The 19,778-nt window shown below is 30.5% G+C and overlaps 2 protein-coding genes across 2 annotated transcripts in view; both read right to left on the bottom strand.

Annotated features, from left to right (window-relative positions):
* On the bottom strand, positions 1–7,739 carry LOC131852922 (putative phosphatidate phosphatase). The gene is made up of 6 exons (XM_059203672.1): positions 7,603–7,739; positions 5,860–6,011; positions 4,498–4,689; positions 2,878–3,045; positions 2,185–2,361; positions 1–584 (listed from the first exon to the last, which is right to left on the bottom strand). The coding sequence occupies exons 1-6, from the start codon at positions 7,670–7,672 to the stop codon at positions 486–488; spliced, it is 858 nt and encodes a 285-aa protein (XP_059059655.1). The 5' UTR covers positions 7,673–7,739; the 3' UTR covers positions 1–485.
* Positions 7,740–18,956: 11,217 nt separating this feature from the next.
* LOC131852864 (putative phosphatidate phosphatase) overlaps positions 18,957–19,778 on the bottom strand; it is a 31,504-nt gene continuing 30,682 nt past the window's right edge. The window contains exon 6 of the mRNA XM_059203601.1: positions 18,957–19,208. Within this exon, the coding sequence (XP_059059584.1) occupies positions 19,098–19,208 (111 nt within the window). The 3' untranslated portion in view covers positions 18,957–19,097. The remainder of the gene's footprint in view (positions 19,209–19,778) is intronic.

The following is a 19,778-nucleotide window of genomic DNA, read 5'->3' on the forward strand; positions in this document are numbered from 1 at the left end:
CAAATAAAAATGATAATAAACTATCTCTTTATTACTTATATTTCATTTTTTATTAGTTTGTTAACGTAAAGACACTATTTAACATGATAGTATTTTAGTTTTCATAACAAGTTAGTGAGTTTTATGAACTTGTTTTTTAACTAAGTTTCAGGTCATTTATTTTCTCTTTATTTATCTTTAAAATTTTATTAGTTTATTTACATCTTTAATTTAACAAGCAGTACTTTAGTTTTCATAACAAGTAAGTTAATAACTATTTTCATAGTAATTTATTTTATAACTAAGTTTTAAATAGTTTACTTTCGTAACTAAGAACTCACAGTATTACTTACTACACTTGTATTGAGAATATAATTAACTTATTTTTTATTGTAATAACACCTAACACAATTAAAATACTTATAACTATGAATTTAAAGTAACTTAGGTACATGAAATAGGTAAGTATTATAATAGCATAACTATTATAATACTGTCATTTGGTATTATAGAATGTCGTTATTTTGTATATTTAGCGTAATGTCATGTTGCGGTAGTGATTTATGATGCTTCTTTTTCTGGATTAGATCGGTTCCCCAACTCCACTGAAAAAGACAGAAGTAAAGTAATTAATATGAATATTAGTGAGAAACTTAGTCATACATTTATAGGGTTTTACAAGAAGGGTATATTAAGTTTCTTAAGGGTCAGCAACGCGCACGTGACTACCCTGGTGTTTTAGGCGTTCATAGGCTACCGTAACAGTTTAGCGACAATTGGGCTATATGATACCATTGATTGCCACTTTAGTCGTAAGTTAAAAAAGTCACTCGTACCAGTAAGAGACTGTTGAATATCGTTTATGTACTGTTTTAATTTCTAATGGTTGAGGGTTAAATTTCACACACTATACAAACACTTGTATTCAAGAGTATGAGTGTTTACATTGGTTTGGATGTTTTATATGTATATTATGTATTTAAAAAACAATTAAGTAGTTATATCAGTTGTCTAGTACCCTTAATACACTATGTTAGGTTACCTATATATATTATGGTGTATGTTACACCAGGTTTATTACTATTCAGTAATTCTGTTGCTCTCGATAAACGACTGTTGTGACCACAGGTAAGATTGTCACATAGTTGTGACTTACCATCAAAGGAACAAATGTTACAATTAAATATTATTATTAAAATAAACTATAGCTGCCAATTCAGTTACATAAAGACAATATATTATTGTGTAATAATATATTAGGTATGGTTTCGCAATTAAAATTAGTTTAAATTAATTTATTCCACAATTGTATACATTATTATTAATCATACATAGTATCTTTTATCTACTGCTTGTCTGCAAAGTGTAAAAGATATCAAGGTACAATACGATCACACAGATACTGCATTGCAGACGCGTGGTTTTATGACAACTAATTAACGTCTGTATATTATATCAATCGTTTGTATGTTTATTTCTGAGATAAACACGAGTTCAGCGACACGTTCTGACTCATTTGATAGTGTGAGTGACCATGACAAAATTTCTATATTTATCAAAAACACGTGTGCAAATATCGGTGAACTGGGGGGAAAGAAGATTGTTAGTGATGTGGACCGATTACCCCATTGCTAGCTATGTGCTATGTCAGATTGATCTCCAAGAGGTTCTCTCTGTAAACCATCCTGATAAATTTCTGGTGAATTTGTTACGATAGTCTAACTGACCTGACCTCAGTTTCAGCTCATCCTGTCGTCCTCCCCTGGTGCCCCGCTAGCGTAACCAACAGGCGAATGCACCATTCCAATATCATTCATTAAAAAACTGTAAACTAGATACTGTATGCTCGTAGATACGTACACAGTGTACTATTTTAATGGGTAAGAATCAATCAACCTCGTCGCTACACACACGTAAAAAATACCTACATTCATACTCATGAACACAAATGTTTATACCGTGTGAAGAATCGAACCCGCGACCATCGGAGGTAAGGCGATGTGCTTAACTGCTTAACCAATGGAATAATGTTGCATTACAATGCTGTTGGCCACAGCTGGCCTTTTCAGCTTTAATGTATGATTGGGGGTAAATGCAGATGGCAATCTAAATCCGCAGAAGGGGTGTGGCTGAAGGCCAACTCCTGCCTGACAGACCACCGAGGCCGTCAAGTTTGCTGAGTTAGCTAGCAATTTTCTTAATTACCATTATGATGGCAGCAGATAGACCCATGAAGTAGCCAGCCAGTACGTCGCTCCAGTGGTGCTTGTAATCAGAGACCCTGGACAGAGCGGTGAACCAGCTCAGCATGATGGCGGAGAACTGAAGAGTATGACGCAACACCCGAGTTCCACTCCAGACCATGCGGTTTTCTAAATATAGCTGTGAAATACGATATTCGTAAATTTCCTAAATTTCCTAGTAATGTTAATAGGAGGGTTTCAGCAATCTTGAAAATAGAGGAAGTTTTCAAGTTATCTGAATTTATTTACAAAATTAATGTATTAATATCAGCTGTCTAGTATCCATAGTACGACCTCTGCTTGGCTTGGGACTAGCTGGCGCTGTGTGAATTATCCTTGGTTATTATTAGATATTATAATTAAAATTATTTCATAACTTTTTTAAAGAATTTTTAAAGAAACTTATTTATTTTACTATTATTATAAACGGAAAAGTTTGTAAGTATGGTTGGATGGATTTTGTTTTTTCACGCAAAAACTATTAAACGGATTTTGATGAAACTTTACAGCAATAGCTTATACATTATAATAACACATAGGCTATAATTTAAAAAGATATTATGTAAATTGGACGAAGAATAATGATAAATGTCAAGCACTGCACCACACAGCAGACGAAGTTGCGCCGGTCAGCTAGTATATATCAGTTGCTTACCGCTAAGTACACCATAGTGTAAGCGGCCCACGAGGAGTGACCACTCAGGAATGACATCCTCATGTCCTTGAACAGCTCTGTCTTGTTACCAGTGCAGTGGTACTCATGAGACTGGATGTACCGGTTCCGCCATTCTGCTGAGTTGCAGTCTATCGACGGTTGACATACCTGATGAATTCGAATGTTAAGTAATAGCTGTATTTAAACCCGCGGAGCTGACTGAGTGGAATACACCATGTTACTCGCTAAAAATGAAGCTAAAATCAATGTACCGTCTTGATAGTCTAGCGATATATAGCCCACCAACATTTTTTTAATGGTCCCGGGTTCGATTCTTTACACGATACAAATATTTATATTCATGAGTATGATTGTTTGTAACGGTCTGAGTATTTTCTATGTATATTTTATCTATCTATCAAGTATAAAGTTACAAACAAAAATATATACGAGTATATATACATCCGTTGTGTAATACTCATAACACTTCAGCTTAGTATGGGACTAGAAGGGGCTGTGTAAATTGTTTGTTTTAGTTTATTATATATATGAACTATGCGTCATCATGTGCCCATCCTCTTTCGCATCTCCGCATCTTTTGGTTATGTATTCGTTTTTTTTAGTTAGTCCATTAAATACAAACAAATCCACAAAAATGCAATCCTACTGCATAATATAATACGCCAATCGTAGTCTATCAAAATTGTAGACGCTTTTGGGAACTGATCGATTGTATACCAACGGCCTTATTTCCTGACCTGGCATAAGTACACGACCCTTTAGAGATGGGCGGCGTAGCAACCAAGTGCACTAATTGGAGTCACAGAATCGTAAACGTAGAGCAACCTGACTACCAACCGACTGTATATCAGCAGCCTTTGTTGGGTCACTTTTAAGACATTCTTATTATTAAAAACTGTTTTGATAAGTAAATTTTATCTTATCTAGTGGATAACTGTAGTTTATTCCTAAATCGTTTACGGAAGATTGTTTTTAAGTGACAACAGTAAATTATTAAAAAACAAAAAATATATAATATACATCCTTGTACGTTATCTTTGTTGCTATGTAAGTAATTGATATGATTAATATTATGTTGAGTATTAGGTGTGTATGACGCATAGAGCAGAGGATTTCCATTATTTATGTCCGGTATTGTTCGAGTATTGAAAAGGAAATATTAGCCATAGAAATAAAAATAAATAGAAAGGTTTTTTCTATTTCTGTAATAACACTTGAAAGTATATTGGAATCAAGTGTATGCGAAACTACTGCCATTTTTTACCTACATTTGGTTTGCTTGCTTGCGTTATTCGACCACAAAGCAAGTTCACGACGGCTGTAACAGTTGAGACTAGGATCCATACGAAGATTACTTTTACTCTCTTTGGAGTAGAATTACGTTAACATATAGATACTACTGAAATATTAGAGCAGTGAAAGTAAGCATTGACGTACGTTGGCAAAGGGCCCCCTTAAAACTAAACCTGCCTCAGAAATCCCGTGAACTGCTGGAAATTTCCCTCTCTACTACACGATGGACCCGGTACGTTCACGATGAATCCATGGAATGCTAAGAAGTTCGTCTCTCTATAGAGACTTTATAGGCTATGAACTTACATCAAAGAAATGAGGACGTGGTCTTCCAATAGTATTCTTAGCAATATTGGCGGTCAGTTCGACGAAACAAACACCCAATCCAAACGATGCTAGCGCGCAATATATTCCTCTGATCCAGGCGGGGATGCGAATTCCGAAACATACCACATCATCCTGTTCCTTCCTTAGTAGAACAAACTCGCAGATCATCATCTAAAAATATAATTAATATTTAGAATGCATAAGCTGAATTTGTAGTGTAATATAATAATTTATTTAATAATTATTATTTACTAAGGGAAGAATTTATTCAGAATCCAATTCCTATAGAATAAATATTATAATATGACTATTGTAATAGTTATTTTATGCTAGTACTATTTTTTTATGTTTACTACTACCCAAAGTTTATAATCTTTTAGACCGCCTTTTGTATCAATTGATGTATATTTATTAGTTTTATTATTTTCTGTATCTGGTGCAGTAAAATCGTATAAATAAAAATTAATAAACATTCGTCGCCACTAACAGGATTTTCATTATATTTTCGCTATCGCAAAAGGATGGGATTTATTAAATATATAAAAAATATAATCATTGCCAGATACATATTTATTATAATATGGACATTTTGGATTACCCTTATGCCTTTAGTAGGCCTCTCAATAATATATATCAGAATATCTTTATAAATATAGATTTATTATACTCTTATGATAAAATCTATCGCCACTTAAAAAGTTGTTTCGAGTGCAAATAAATATTTTGTTTTTCTAATTTATGGCATTTTGACTAAAAAGGTGTAGTGTGGTTCCTGTAATTCGGTTCGCCCGGAGTTTCATTTAAAAAAATGACGACATTCCTCGGACATCGACACATTTCATCGCATCATACCACTCTCTCACCGTTAATACCATCCCACCATCGTTACTTTTTTTTCGCTTAGAGTCATTAGAGTCTGTTTTCCTTTTTCTCAATTCCTAAGGGCCATAGCGTGATAGTTAATAATCTATAGTATTCCTCAAGAAATGCTCCATTCTATTCTAAATGTATTTTTTTAAATTCCGCTATTGTTTCATATTTTAGCACGACAAACTTTTTAAATTTATATGTATATGTACTGATAACTAGTTCACCCGTGCAACTTCGTCTTTGCATCACCCTTATTAAATATTTATCATTATATTTTGCCCTATTTACATAATATCTTTTTATATTATAGCTTATATGTTTTTCTGAGGTATAAGTTGTTGTATTGTGCAATTTTATCAAAATTCGTTCAGTAGTTTTTGTGTGAAAGAGTAACAAACATCCATCCCTACTCACAAACTTTCGCGTTCACAATATTAGTAAGATATAAGATGATTTATTCAAGTTACTTACTGTTAACATAGGCAATCCAAGGCCGACTAATCTCAGCATGCTGCTGGATACAGTGTCTTTCTTGTATGGAAACATAAGACTTTCATCGCCACAGAAGAATCCGCGAGCGAACGGATGCCATAGAAAGTTCGTTATAACAATGCATCCAACCACTGAAACCATTCATATTAATGAGCATCTGCTACTTAATTACTGATGATTATTGAAAATTGCGGTGATTGTACGACAAACAGTTAACTTGACACGTGATCGAATCTAAATCACATGTATTAATTAGATGACAAATGTTACATATACATGAATATAGCAGATCTAAATAAAATTGTAATTTATAAATGGACGAATATTTTGGAGATGAATAAAATGAAAACATTTTATTTCACAAAGATATAAAAATTGAACTTATATTTTAATATCATTTTAGAATTCTTTTGCAGTTTTACTAAACAAATTATTGATGCTTATCTAATTGTAATATCATGTGGATTAGTTTGGAATAATGTTTGTTTCTTGCTTTTTGCTTGGTTTTGGTTCTTTGGAATATAATTGTGTCTGCCTACCTCACAAGGGACTTAGAGTAAATAGAGTTACAACATAATGTATACACTAGTTAGCTAAACTGTATCGGTTATTTCACAATCATCTTTTCATCAATAGTAAACGGTTGTACAGATGAAGTAATTTATTCTATTTTATTTGAAAAGCTGTAACTTGTTACAAAATGAAGCTTGTTTTCTTTAATTTACATACTACTAATATTGAGGCCATGCCACGTTTCACTAATTTACGCCTTTGTTATAAACATTTGTGAGATTCAAAGGGATGGTCCTTTTTGAAATAAAAATTTAGATAATTGGCATTAACAGGACAATTAAATGACTTACTTTCGTTCTTGTTAAACATATTTTTTTTAACACATTATATTTGTAAATAAATAAAATATAAATATACATACACAGCTCAGATTCAATATAATTAAACTTTGATGACATCGAGAACGCATCCTTTGATTTGTTCACATATCACCAAACAGCTATATATGAATTTAACTTAATTATACTTTTTATACGAATTATATGTGATTTTGTATTAAAAATTTGGTGAAATATTAGGATATATATAATTATAAATATTATATTTATAAGCATTTTAAGCAGCATTTTTTTACTCAATCGCTACATTCAGAGTCCAGAAGAAGAAAGAAGAAAAAGAGGTAAGAAAATTGTTTACAAACATATTCTGAAACTACGTGCTTCTAAATTTACGCAAATATAAACTACCAAATAGAAAAAACATAAATTTCAAGATATTACAGCAGTTACAGAAATACCTACAGTTAGAAGGATATAACAAAATCTTTTTATTATTCCTAATATTAAACTTCGTCAACGTCTTTTTAATGAAAATTAATTTATATCAAAATAGAAGGGATGAAACGGATTACTAACATGAAAAACTATGGATACGGTGTTTAATATATAGGCTATAACATTATCTATAAATTTCCCAATTTTATGGTTTTTATAGTAAACAAATCGGCATATAAATCTACTTTAAGTTTAGCGAAATATGACAAAGTTATTCGTCATTAAATTTCGATATAAAATTAATCATCTACATCGGTTTACGGTTTACATACCCAATATTAGGAAATAAACATAAAAATATCTTAACACTTATTGAATAAACAAAATATATTTTTTATTTAATAAAGAGTAGAAAATTAATAAAGAAAAAACTTACATCCAGACAATAAAAGCAAATCCAACACAATCTTCCTAAGTAGATGAACAGAGGCGTCTCTCCTAGACATTGTGTATGAGTTGTATGACAGTATGTATCGACTTTCACAGTAGCTATGAGCACTAATGTCTGAGCCAGCAGACCGGCGGACAGTGCTATATATGTAGCTATCGATTTATCAGTTCTACTGACAACGGATATGTTTTATTTGATATTGTGCAGTTGCATCACAATCTCTATTGTGTTTATATTGTATTCACATTGAATTTAATATTACTATTTGTGATTTTTAACCATCTTTCTCTATGTATGTATGGTAATGTTTAAATGGCTGGGAGCCCAGTTAACTTTCAATAATTATTATAATTACTAGCTGTACCCACGGTTTCACCCGTATGAAATTTTAAGCCTGTTTGTGTATATTACAGTAAAATTTCATCAAAATTCGTCCATACTCCAAACCTTCGTGTTAGTATTAGTAACATGAGATTTATTACGTACAGGGAATTCAATTCAATAATTTTATTTGCATTTAAGGATACATGGGTATGGATGTATTATATATATACATATTATAATAAATTGAATTTAACTCTAATCACCATTTGGTATCCAAAATTACACATTATATAAAATACAAATTAAAAAAAATGTTGAAAAGCGAATAATCTAAAAAGCGGTCTTATCACTATAAGTTATCTCTTGCATACAATCTTGTATTATAAATTGTGAGGATTTAAAATGTATGATTACATATTAACATATATGTAGGTATACCAATATAGACATGTACGTACATTATTAAATATTGTAAGCATTATTAATTGCACCTAGTATTGAAACATATGATTACAAATTATCATATGTAAATGTTATTATATATATTTAAATACGTTATATATATGTAAATACATTATAAAATCTTACTAATATTATAAATGTAAATATTTGTTGTTATGGATGGATGTTTGTTACTCTTTCACGCAAAACTTACTAATCGGATTTTGATGAAATTTTACAGTAATATAGCTTATACATAAGAATAACACATAGGCTATAATTCATTAATATATTATGTACATTGGGCAAAATATAATGATAAGTGTCAAGTAAGTCTGAACCAGACAAAGTTGCGCAGGTCAGATAGTATTAAATAATTTCATATGGATACTAAAATTGTTTGTACTATAACTTGTGTTATGAAAAAAATATAAACATGTTATTAATGATTGTAGAGATATATAAATAACGTAGCTACGTGACGTGAGAGCTGTTGTAACAATCTAATTTGACCCCAAATGTAATATCAATATATGTATAGTAAACAGAAAATCATACTGTTAAAAGTATTATATTCACATTTTATTTTCCAGAATAAAATAAATAATAGACAGTAGTAGAGCAAGTATATTTTAGAACAGCATAGAATTGTAATAAAATACATATATACATAAATAAGCTCATATATAGGTATACGTAGGTAAGTAATTAATGGAAAATTTATAACTTAAGTTTGTAAGTTATGTATGCAAATGTTATTTATATACAACATGTTTTTAGTAGTTCTTAACCGCAATTTTTTTCTGTATTTTTTCTAGATTAAACTTAACCTATGTCTGCTCCCATGATAGATTCTTTCTTCAGATAAAATTTTATTAAGATCTGTTCAAACTGTTTAGGCTTGCAGAGTTATCAAATAGCTTTTGTTACCTTTTTAAGATTACAAAAGCATGAAGATATGTTTGTAATAACCTGAGTTTTTTGTCAGTTATTCTCATCTCGAAATCACTCCGCACTGACGGTAAATTTGACATATCATAAGAGTCTGTGACCTACATGAATAAAGATATTTTAATTAGCATTTGTAAATAGATATGAATTTTATTATCTGCAAAAAATATATATTATAGAACATATTATTTATAAATTGTAATATTATTACTATAAGAATGAAGATGTTTGAAGTCGGAAGGCAATGCTATGTTAAACTTATTTGATTAAACGTTTATCGTTGTTTTTTTCACGACCCATTTCCGCGGACGCATAAATATAACGCTGATTATGTACGGACAGATGATAGTAATGACGATAAGTGATGATACCATGTCGTCATTCGGGTACGAAGTGATTGGCGCGTGGGGTGGGTGGGGCCACAGACATAGATACGTACTGAGAACAAAGTACTACATCGTGCAAACAGTAAACTGTAGTAATTGCGTATTATCTGTGCATTTTATACACAAACATTTTATATAACTGTCTAGAAATTGAGATGTTTACAATTTTACTTTGATCAAAGTCGTCTGTGTAGGTATGTCTGTCTCGCCTATTTAACTGCCAAGTACCTTGCTTTATAAGATGTCTTTCGATTAGCAGTTGAGGTATGGCAGTCAAGTTAAAAATGACCTACGTGCCCCCTGCACATCCAGAAGCTTTAAAATGAAGTAACTAAACAAAGTTTTATCTTTTAGGTTATAAAGTTAGAGATTCTAAAAGAAATTGGTTAATATCTACATGGATATCCACCTGTACCTACCTGCCTATTATAATTTCAGTAATTATTCCTTTTAGATCTTTATTTATAAATATCGCAACTACATTTTAATTATTTTTCCATTCCGGTGTTTTAAAATAAGTAAGTACTTAGTTTACTTTTTATCATGCAGATATAACTTATTAAACATTATCTACGTATTTAGAATAAAACAATGTAAAATACTGCGTGGAAGGGTATTCACGATATCCTATTGGTAATACCTACTCGCTTTATTTCAGTTGTATTTTTATATTAGTAAAAACAACATCATAAATTTCTAATATGGCTGTGTTAATATATTACCTATATATGTAACTATGAAGAAGTAATTAGTTAATATATTATAACTACTAATATTATTGTCATGATATCTTTGATTCTAAATCTTATTTATTATTTTTTATACCTGTTTACTTGATAATACTGGATTAAATTGTAATTTAACATCATATTTTATGTTGGTATGACAAAATAATTTATTGATTGTAATTATATTATTCATGTTCATGTTTAAGACCCTTCAAAGTTCAAACTAACTTAATAATAACGTTAATATATTTAATACAAACACGGTATCCTTACAATTCAAATTCAAATTATCTTTATTCATGTAGGTCTATTGCAGACTCTTACGATATATCAATCTACCGTCAGTTCGTATCTGTTGTTCGTTCATATCTGCTTTATTTTAGTATTGTTCGTAGCGTGTATAAGACGGAAAAAGTGCCTATCGAATAATACAATGAATAGTTCAATAACATGTCGTTGATAACAAGATCACACGGCTTCCACAAGTTCTACACACACCAATGATTAGTTAAAAGTTTGAAGTCATAATGAGCACATAATACCTGTCAGCAGGGCCGGATTAACAATAAGACATAGTAGGCAACGGCTTCGAGCCCCTGCACTTGATTAAAAAAATATTAATGTTATTTCTATAATTGAAGGTTTATTAGAAAATGTGCATCCTCGTTGGTATAGTGCTGTTATTTTTTAAACAAAAATATAAATATCGCATCTGCATGCGTAATATTTTATAAGATGTAAAATATAAATAATCTATGATATATATAATTATATAGTGATCTATCAAAGCACAGACCAAACCACTGAATGGATCGGGCTGAAATTTGCCATGCAGGTAGATGTTATGACGTAGGCATCCGCTAAGAAAGGATTTTGATTAATTCTACCCTGAAGAGTATAAAATAGGGGATGAAAATTTATATGAAACTTTGTCAATTTAAAACCGATCGGGCTGAGACTTTGCATGCATAAAGCTGCTATGACGTAGGTATTCTCTAAGAAAGAATTTTGATAAATTCCACCTCTAAGGGGATAAAATAACGCGAGCTAAGCCGCGGTCAAAAGCTAGAATATAATAATCTTTAATATTTTTGTTTGAATAGTCTGCGGCCCTTAATCGAAAAAATTTATAGAATGAAAATTTAAATAAAAATTTTGTACACTGTAATGTTAGTTCTTTTTTGATGCAAATATACCTATAAATAATAAAGCTACCACATAGAGCTACCACATGTCAACACTATTTTTAAATAGAATTTATTGTCTAGGAACCCCGAAATTCGGCCCTGTCTATATGTACACGATTCACATTAGTGATTTTATCTATATCTATATTATAATCATAGAATAATATCATAGGAAAAGTATTTCTGTTAGTAAAATTTAATCTATACAACTATATAAAGCTGAAGAGCCAGTTTGTTTGTAAGCGCTAAAACCTCTGTAGAAAAGATCCTCTACAGTAGTTTTCCGCAAGTCAAGTTTGTTCTAGGTACCATAAATAGAATAGAATAGAATAGAATAGAATAGAATAGAAAATCATTTATTCAAATAAACTTACATTGAAGCACTTTTGAATAGTCATTACATTTTTTTTAATCTACCGCTCGTTCGGAAAGCTGTCTCATCACAAGAAGAACGAGCAAGAAACTTGCGTGTTGCTCTTTTAAATAATTTTATTATTACTTTACATTTTTAAGTTTAAAAATATTATTATTATTCTATACAAATTATAATTCATTGTCTGCCTTTTAGTATTTATTTTTTTCTAGCGGCACTCCACGGTTTCTCCTGGTTGATCATAACTTTGTCAGGCTTGTATATATTAAGATAATATATGTTATTCTGAATGTTACCTTAGTATGTACCTTTTAAACGGAGAAAGAACTTCTCAAATCGACGCAGTAGTTTAGAATTTTGACTCTATTGACCTGGTGCTAATGTTTTGTACTATATTTTGACTTAAAAATATAAAATTCTACAAAATTTGTTTAAAAGAGTAACTAGTAATTATCTTGCTCATTCTTTTTGGGTTGGATCTGCTTTCCTAATAAGTAATAATAGTAGACTAAATGAGATTATCCAAAAATGTTTAGATTTAAGTTTATTTCAATAAAGAATATTTCTATTCTAGTATATTTGTGTAGATAACAATATTCTAAATAGTATACTCACTATGAAATGACTTTTGAACTTATTGATAATTATAACATGTTAAGCATCTTAATGAAATTTCTATGTAGTTTGCTCGAGATATAAAGTAAACATTCCATTACATTATTGTCTGCATGTGCAATATCAAAGTGCATAGTACATATGTATTTATTACAATATAATTAATATTATACTTCGAGACATTATATTTTATACTAGCTATGCCTAAGGTTTCAGCCGCATGAAATTTATAACCTATATTATTATTATAAAGTAATTATATAATATTGTTTATGGTATTTTTCTGATGTATATATGTTCCTGTAAAGTTTCATAAAAATCCGTTCAGTAGTTCTTGCATGAAAGAGTAACAAACATCCATCTATGCATACATATTCACAAAGTTTCACGTTTATAGTATGAGTAAGATAAAATATATAAACTTTTCTAGAATTTACTCATCTGTCTAGTATACTGTGTGTGTGTGTGGACAAAGTACGAACAGAAAAAAGAAAAGAACTGTAAAATATCTGCGTGAAGATCTCCGTGTCACCTATTTCAGGCGTCTATCAGCTTTGTAAGCTGTTTCGATTGCAAGGAGCAAATTAAGTAGTATAAAATATATAGGTATATAAATAATATTAGAGTGTCTGTTTGTAATATTGAAATAACAGTTTTTTACTACATGCATATGAATATAAATACGGTACATACACCAAAATAACATTTTTTGTCTGTCTGTTTCGGCTAATCTCTTAAATGGCTGGACCGATTTTGACGGGGCTTTTTTTGGTAGGTAGCTGATGTAATGACGAACAACTTAGGCTACTTTTATTTTAGAAAGATAAAGTTAAATTCCACGTGGACGAAGTCGCGGGAACAGCTAGTTAAAAGATAAAAGGCTGGGATCACAGGCATCAAATGAAAACGTCATATTCGTAGTGCTACAGTTGCCCTTTACCATCAGGTGGGCCGTTTGCCAATCCAATTAAAGAAAAAAAAAATATTAGGAGTAAAAGGCCTAGCTATGCTTATAATAGAATAAGACGACGAAGGCCGTCCAAGTATTATTTATGTTTTTTGGCACTTCACGATTATAATAGCGCTATTTTGATTCTGACAATTATTTTTTTCATAAAGTGATTTTCACAAGTCATGATTTTCCTAAATTGTACAATTATTCTTTTACAGGCATAAAGGCATAAGTACCTACCTATATTTAGTAATTTTCCTAAGTTATTGTTTGTTTCCAAATTGAGGAGTACGTTTTGTGTTTATTAAAACACTGACCCAAGCATACTTTAATTTTTTATTCACTAATCTGTTCCATAAATTACTACCGTCTAGTAACAACGGATACAAATATGACGTGTGGATATATTTTTTTCTATAAATACGTTCATAATATTTGTATTATGAACGTATTTATATATAGTGGTCTAAATAATTCTGTACTTTTAGAATAATAATAATTACTTTATACAATTCACACAGCGTCATCAAGTTCCTATCTAAGTAAAGCTCGTGTTTTAGGTAATAATGATATGATAACTGATAGATATGCTTAGAGACCAATTTTTATTGTAAATACATATATATTATACATAGAAATCACCCAAATACACACAAACAATCACATTCATTAATACAAATGTTTGTGCGTTCCTGGAATCAAACCCGCGGCTCTTGGAAGTAAAGCGGTGTGCTAGTACGACTTCCTCGTGAATCACTCTATCTATTAAAAAAAACCGCTTCAAAATCCGTTGCGTAGTTTTAAACATTTAAGCATACATAGGGACGGACAGACAGCGACAGCGACTTAGTTTTAAACTATGTAATGATGACTACTAGCTATCCGCCCCGGCTTCCCACATATATTAGTATTATGTATGTTCCACCTTGTTTCGATTCAATTTTTAGATTGAATTCCACTGATAGAGATAATAGAACTGTGAAACAACTGAAAAAGTCTGGTAATCTGTATTTTTGCACCTATAACGTGTGATTTACCTTTTATATGTACTATGTACATAAACAGATGTAAATATATAATAAAGTAGTATTTACTGCATTACATTTGTTTGTATAAATTATAAAAAATAGAGATTTTATGCAACAATATTTGAGTTCGTGTGAAGCCGGGGCGGTTCTCTAGTGTTTAGTGTTATATGTTGTAAATTGCCAAAACATCATATATATAGAATACATTGTGTATTCTTATTGATACTTCCTATTAATGGAACGGACGTAAATAGAACTACGATAATGATGGGGAATAAATTAACAAGTGGAAACACTCGCCTCAATGTCAACAGGTTATCTACATGGAAATTACGCTAACAACAAATGATTACGGTACAATTGTTATAATGTTGTAATAATAATATAAATAGAATTGGAGAAATAGTATAAACTATGGATGATATACTTTTTCCAATGCATGTTAATCTTAATAATATATATATATATATATATATATATATATATATATGTATATTATATTTTTTAATATTATATATATTTAATATAAAAAAAAACGAAGTATTGTGAGTATGGATGTTTGTTACACTTTCACGCAAAAAATACTGAACGGATTTTGATAAAACTATGTAATATTATGTTATCTGTGATAAAACTTTACAGTAATACAACTTATGTATCAGAATAACATACAGGCTATCTTTTTTATTGAAATGTAATGCGGGCACGGCTATTGAAATAATAATTGGAACAATTTCACCCTATTTTTAGCTTATAATTTTTCATTGTAAAGGCAATAATAGACAATTCTTATGGATGATAATGGAATGGTGTACCTGCTTGCGCTAACGGTTTACGCTGGCGGGGCACCAGTGGAGGATAACATGGGCATAAGGGCAGGTCATAACTGATGGTAAATTCATCATGAATTTATAACAATGGTTTCCACGGTCGACTTGATATGGTTTGTATAATTGGTTCTATTGGTAAAATAAACATTAAATACTAAATTCTGCAGAGCAGATTAAATATTAAAATATATTAAAATGATAAAATTTATATGTTGACATTACAAACATTACAGAGATATTTTTAAAGTGACATATTCTATAAAAATGTACAAACACCTAATTCTACGATGGCCAGCATTATACTTCCAACATAAATACATATATATTATACATAGAAATCACCCAAATACACACAAACAATCACATTCATTAATACAAAAAATTAGGATTACAGTAGTTTTAAACATTTAAGCATACATAGGGACGGACAGACAGCGACATCCGCCCCGGCTTCCCACATATATTAGTATTATGCAAAGAGATTTACGATCATAAACGAATATATTCTGGGCAAATTTGCATTATCCGTTTTAATATTGCGTAACTCCATTTCGTAAAACTATAAACAATACAAATTGAAATATTTGAGCGATTTTTCTCAGCAAACTATATAACAAAAGATATGAGATTACTTAACAACATTTTGTTTATTGAATTTTGACGTCATGACGACATGACGACGATTCCATGTCAACCACAGATAAAAAAAAACTCAGATTTAATTTCCAAAAGTAAAATATTAATAATGTTTTTTGCATGGAAAATAAATCTGTTTGAAAATAAATTGTATACATATTTTATGGTAGCTTTACCATAAAATATAGTTTTCATATTTTATTTCTATAACTGTCAAATAGCCAATTGCTAGCAATGGTATTATTACTCTACATTATTAACAATCTCCTTTACCCTAATTATACATAGTTTAAAAAGTTGCATTCCAAGCTGTAACCTAACTAAAAGATATATCGTGGCAAATTCTTGATGAATTTGTCATGATGGGCTAACAGGCCACGTGGAGGTCGACCTGATATGATGCATGGCCAGCAATGAAGTCACTAGTTCTTATTATTATTTTATGGGTACTATATAACTGATATAAATATTTAAATACATTTTTTTGTAAATACATACATAATATACATAGAGAACACCCAAACTAATACAAACAATCATAATCATGAATACGAATGTTTGCACCGTGCGAGGAATCGAACCCGCGTGAAATGAGATAGAGAGGGAGTATTCTATAAGCAGATGACTTTGTTTAAAATCGACCTCGATGTAATGTTACCACATCATATATATGACCATTCCACTCATTAACAACCATGATAAATATTACTCGTGTTTAGAAATTAACAAATAAATAGAAAAAATGACAAATTATTTATTTATTACTTATCAACTATTAATTATCTAATAATATATAAACTATAATACATTTATTCTACAACATAATCTAGTTTATTGTATGAGGAAATCAATAACAAATCCAACATTCCCTGAGTGTTTCTTGGTATTACAGTTTTTCAAAAAATTAGAATAAAAATACAAATAATATACATTATTTATATTGTTAAATGGGTTAACACGAATAACTTTGTGGTAAATAAATATAACCGAGAGGTAAATACCTTAATTTATTTATTATTATTTACATTTATTTATAAGATTATTCGTTTAGACCGGGTTAACAATATAAATATAAGAAAATGGGTCTATTTTAGTTTAGTCAAACATTATTGTATATTATCATCTTAATAAATTACTAAATGCATGACATTAGATTCCCAGAAATGGGGCGAGAAATTAATCCTTACATGCATTTCTTATCTCGTCTACTTTCATTCCTCTAGATCTGCATTTTACGATATCAGTCAAAATAATGTAAACAGGTCCACAATTACACATAAATTATGTTATAACTATAAAAGATTTTACGTTATATTCAATAAAATGGCATTTAGTTAAAAAGTTCTGAAATACAATTGTGTGTAATTGCTTAAAGTAGTCTCAGAAGATATTATTACAAAAGGCGGCCTTAAGGCGATAAGCATTTCCTACCAGGCGTCACATGATTTTATAAAATAAAAAAAATGTAACGTTGTAATTATATTAACATACACACTATATTAAAGAGCGTGATGGAAGATCGCGTAAAGTGGCAAGAGCTCCACCGACAAGAGCGTAGCTCTTAAATTATGAATGAATGAAATGAACACACTATATATAACTAAGAAATGCCTAATAATACCGCTTTCTTTAGTTTTTTTACACATCGTAGTTTCCAAACATTATTCATATATACAAACAAATTACTTTACGTGCTTCTTATACTCTATATTTATTTTAAAAACATGTTTTTCACCGTTATAAAAATTGCATGGACAGAAAATAAGTTAATGTGAGGACCTCTTTAGAGTATTATGTTCCTTGGTGAGGACTGTGCGAGGAATCGATCCCGGGACCATCAATAATAAGGTTGTGTTCTACACCACTACAGCACCGAGGTCACCTTATATATGGGTACTAGCTCAATAAATGAAATAAACAAATAAAAGAATCACCAAAACAGAATGGGAGATGGTATCGCCGTATCGTTTCTAAGTTTTGCTTCTTGAAATGGTAGAAATTTTGTAAAGGTTTATACTTCTGATAAATAAATATATGACTAGCTGCACAAACTTACATCCCCTATTTCTACCGATTCCAGATGATTTCCTACGATAATACACGACGTATATTGTCTTCGTAATACATTGTACTATCATATCTTTATTTGATTTATTTATGAAATCATTTAATTCGGATATCCATCCGTATTATGTTAGTAAACTACTTACAAATTACAATGTCTATCCTTATTATTCTAATTCGTATATCTATGGTCATGTCCAGAAGCACTGGGTCCGCAGCAGTGCAATGATGTCCAGTCCCTCTGGAGCGGACAATCCGACATATTTGCTATAATGTTTAGAAGGCTTTTTGAGCTCTCTCGAATTTCTTTAGATAAAATTTATTTATTTACAGAGTGAAGTGCATGACAGTTGTAGTTTATGCACGGATTTTTCACTTAATATTAGACATATACACCTACAACAGTACATAATGTAAATAAACTGGCTTTAAAAATCAGTTGAGTTTCTTGCCAGTTCTTCTCAATTGAATTTGTATACTGAACGGAAGGACGTTAGGGAAAATTATAATTACAAAAAATTTAACTTTCATAAGAGGGTAAAATGTCCTACATAAATAAATGATTTTTGATTTGATTTATAATAATAATATCTGGACAATTCACACAGCGCCATCTAGTCCCAAGTTAAGCTATCTAAAGCTTGTGTTACGGGTACTAGATAACTGATACAAGTTATAGATATTTTTTTTGTTTTCGTAAATACATACATATTATACATAGAAAACACCCAGACCGGCACAAACAATCATACTCATGAATACAAATGTTTGTGCCGTGCGAGGAATCGAACCCGCGACCATCGGACGTAAAGCGGTGAGCTAGAGCGCTAGACCACCGAGGTCGTCAAATTTGATTTAACAGACATACTTTCCAATACATAATATAAGTGAAGAATGGTGAACAGTGAATATGGTTTTATGTAAGGATTCCTAGACTCCCAAAGTCATTATAACACGCTGTTTTGTCATCGGGCCAAAGCAGGTTGGGACAGTTCGTTTTGCACATTTCCTTCTTGTGGTCTCCCTTGCCAGGACGATGGAAGTCCATATTTCTTCGGCCTCAAAATGTATACGAACTGAAATGAAAAGAAATTACGAAATTGTACTAAAAGTACTCTTTCAGCTATTGTATGTACTTCTATTACGATTATTGATTTCTTCATTTGAAAGAAAGTAGTACAACAATATAATTGTTAAACTAGGTGTGTAAAAGATTTTAGTTATTAGAAAATATTAATAGTTTTCGTTTAATGATGTTTCAACTTGTAAAATAATGTATAAAAAATATAAAATATGTAATGTAATATATAACATTCTCGTGTCAGTGTTTGTAACAAAACTGCTACTAAACGGCTTAACCAATTACTATGAAATTTTGTGTGTTACTCTGTGTAGTACTGAAAAAAGGATGTAAACTATTTTTCATTAAAACTTTATTTTTAGGATCATTTTTTTATTTTGTTTAAAAAATATATAAAATCATGCTAATATTTTACCTGTCTACCATTACACGCATGAATGAATTTTAAATAATTTAAGAGCACGGCTCTTAATTTATTTAAAATTCATTCATTCATTTATGAATGTATGAATTGAAATGAATTGAAAACATGACAGGTAGCGAGCCTACCGCTGGCATACGGCAT

Source organism: Achroia grisella, unplaced genomic scaffold, assembly GCF_030625045.1.
Source record: "Achroia grisella isolate CSIRO2021 unplaced genomic scaffold, CSIRO_AGI_Agris_v1 utg869, whole genome shotgun sequence".
Taxonomy (NCBI): domain Eukaryota; kingdom Metazoa; phylum Arthropoda; class Insecta; order Lepidoptera; family Pyralidae; genus Achroia; species Achroia grisella.

Coding starts and splice junctions, on each gene's coding strand:
- LOC131852922 (XM_059203672.1), bottom strand. CDS start 7,672: ATGTCTAGGAGAGACGCCTCTGTTCATCTACTTAGGAAGATTGTGTTG. Junction 6,012..7,602: donor TTTGCTTTTATTGTCTGGAT/GTAAGTTTTTTC, acceptor GAATGGTTTCAG/TGGTTGGATGCATTGTTATA. Junction 585..2,184: donor TATCTGCTGCCATCATAATG/GTAATTAAGAAA, acceptor TGTCTTTTTCAG/TGGAGTTGGGGAACCGATCT.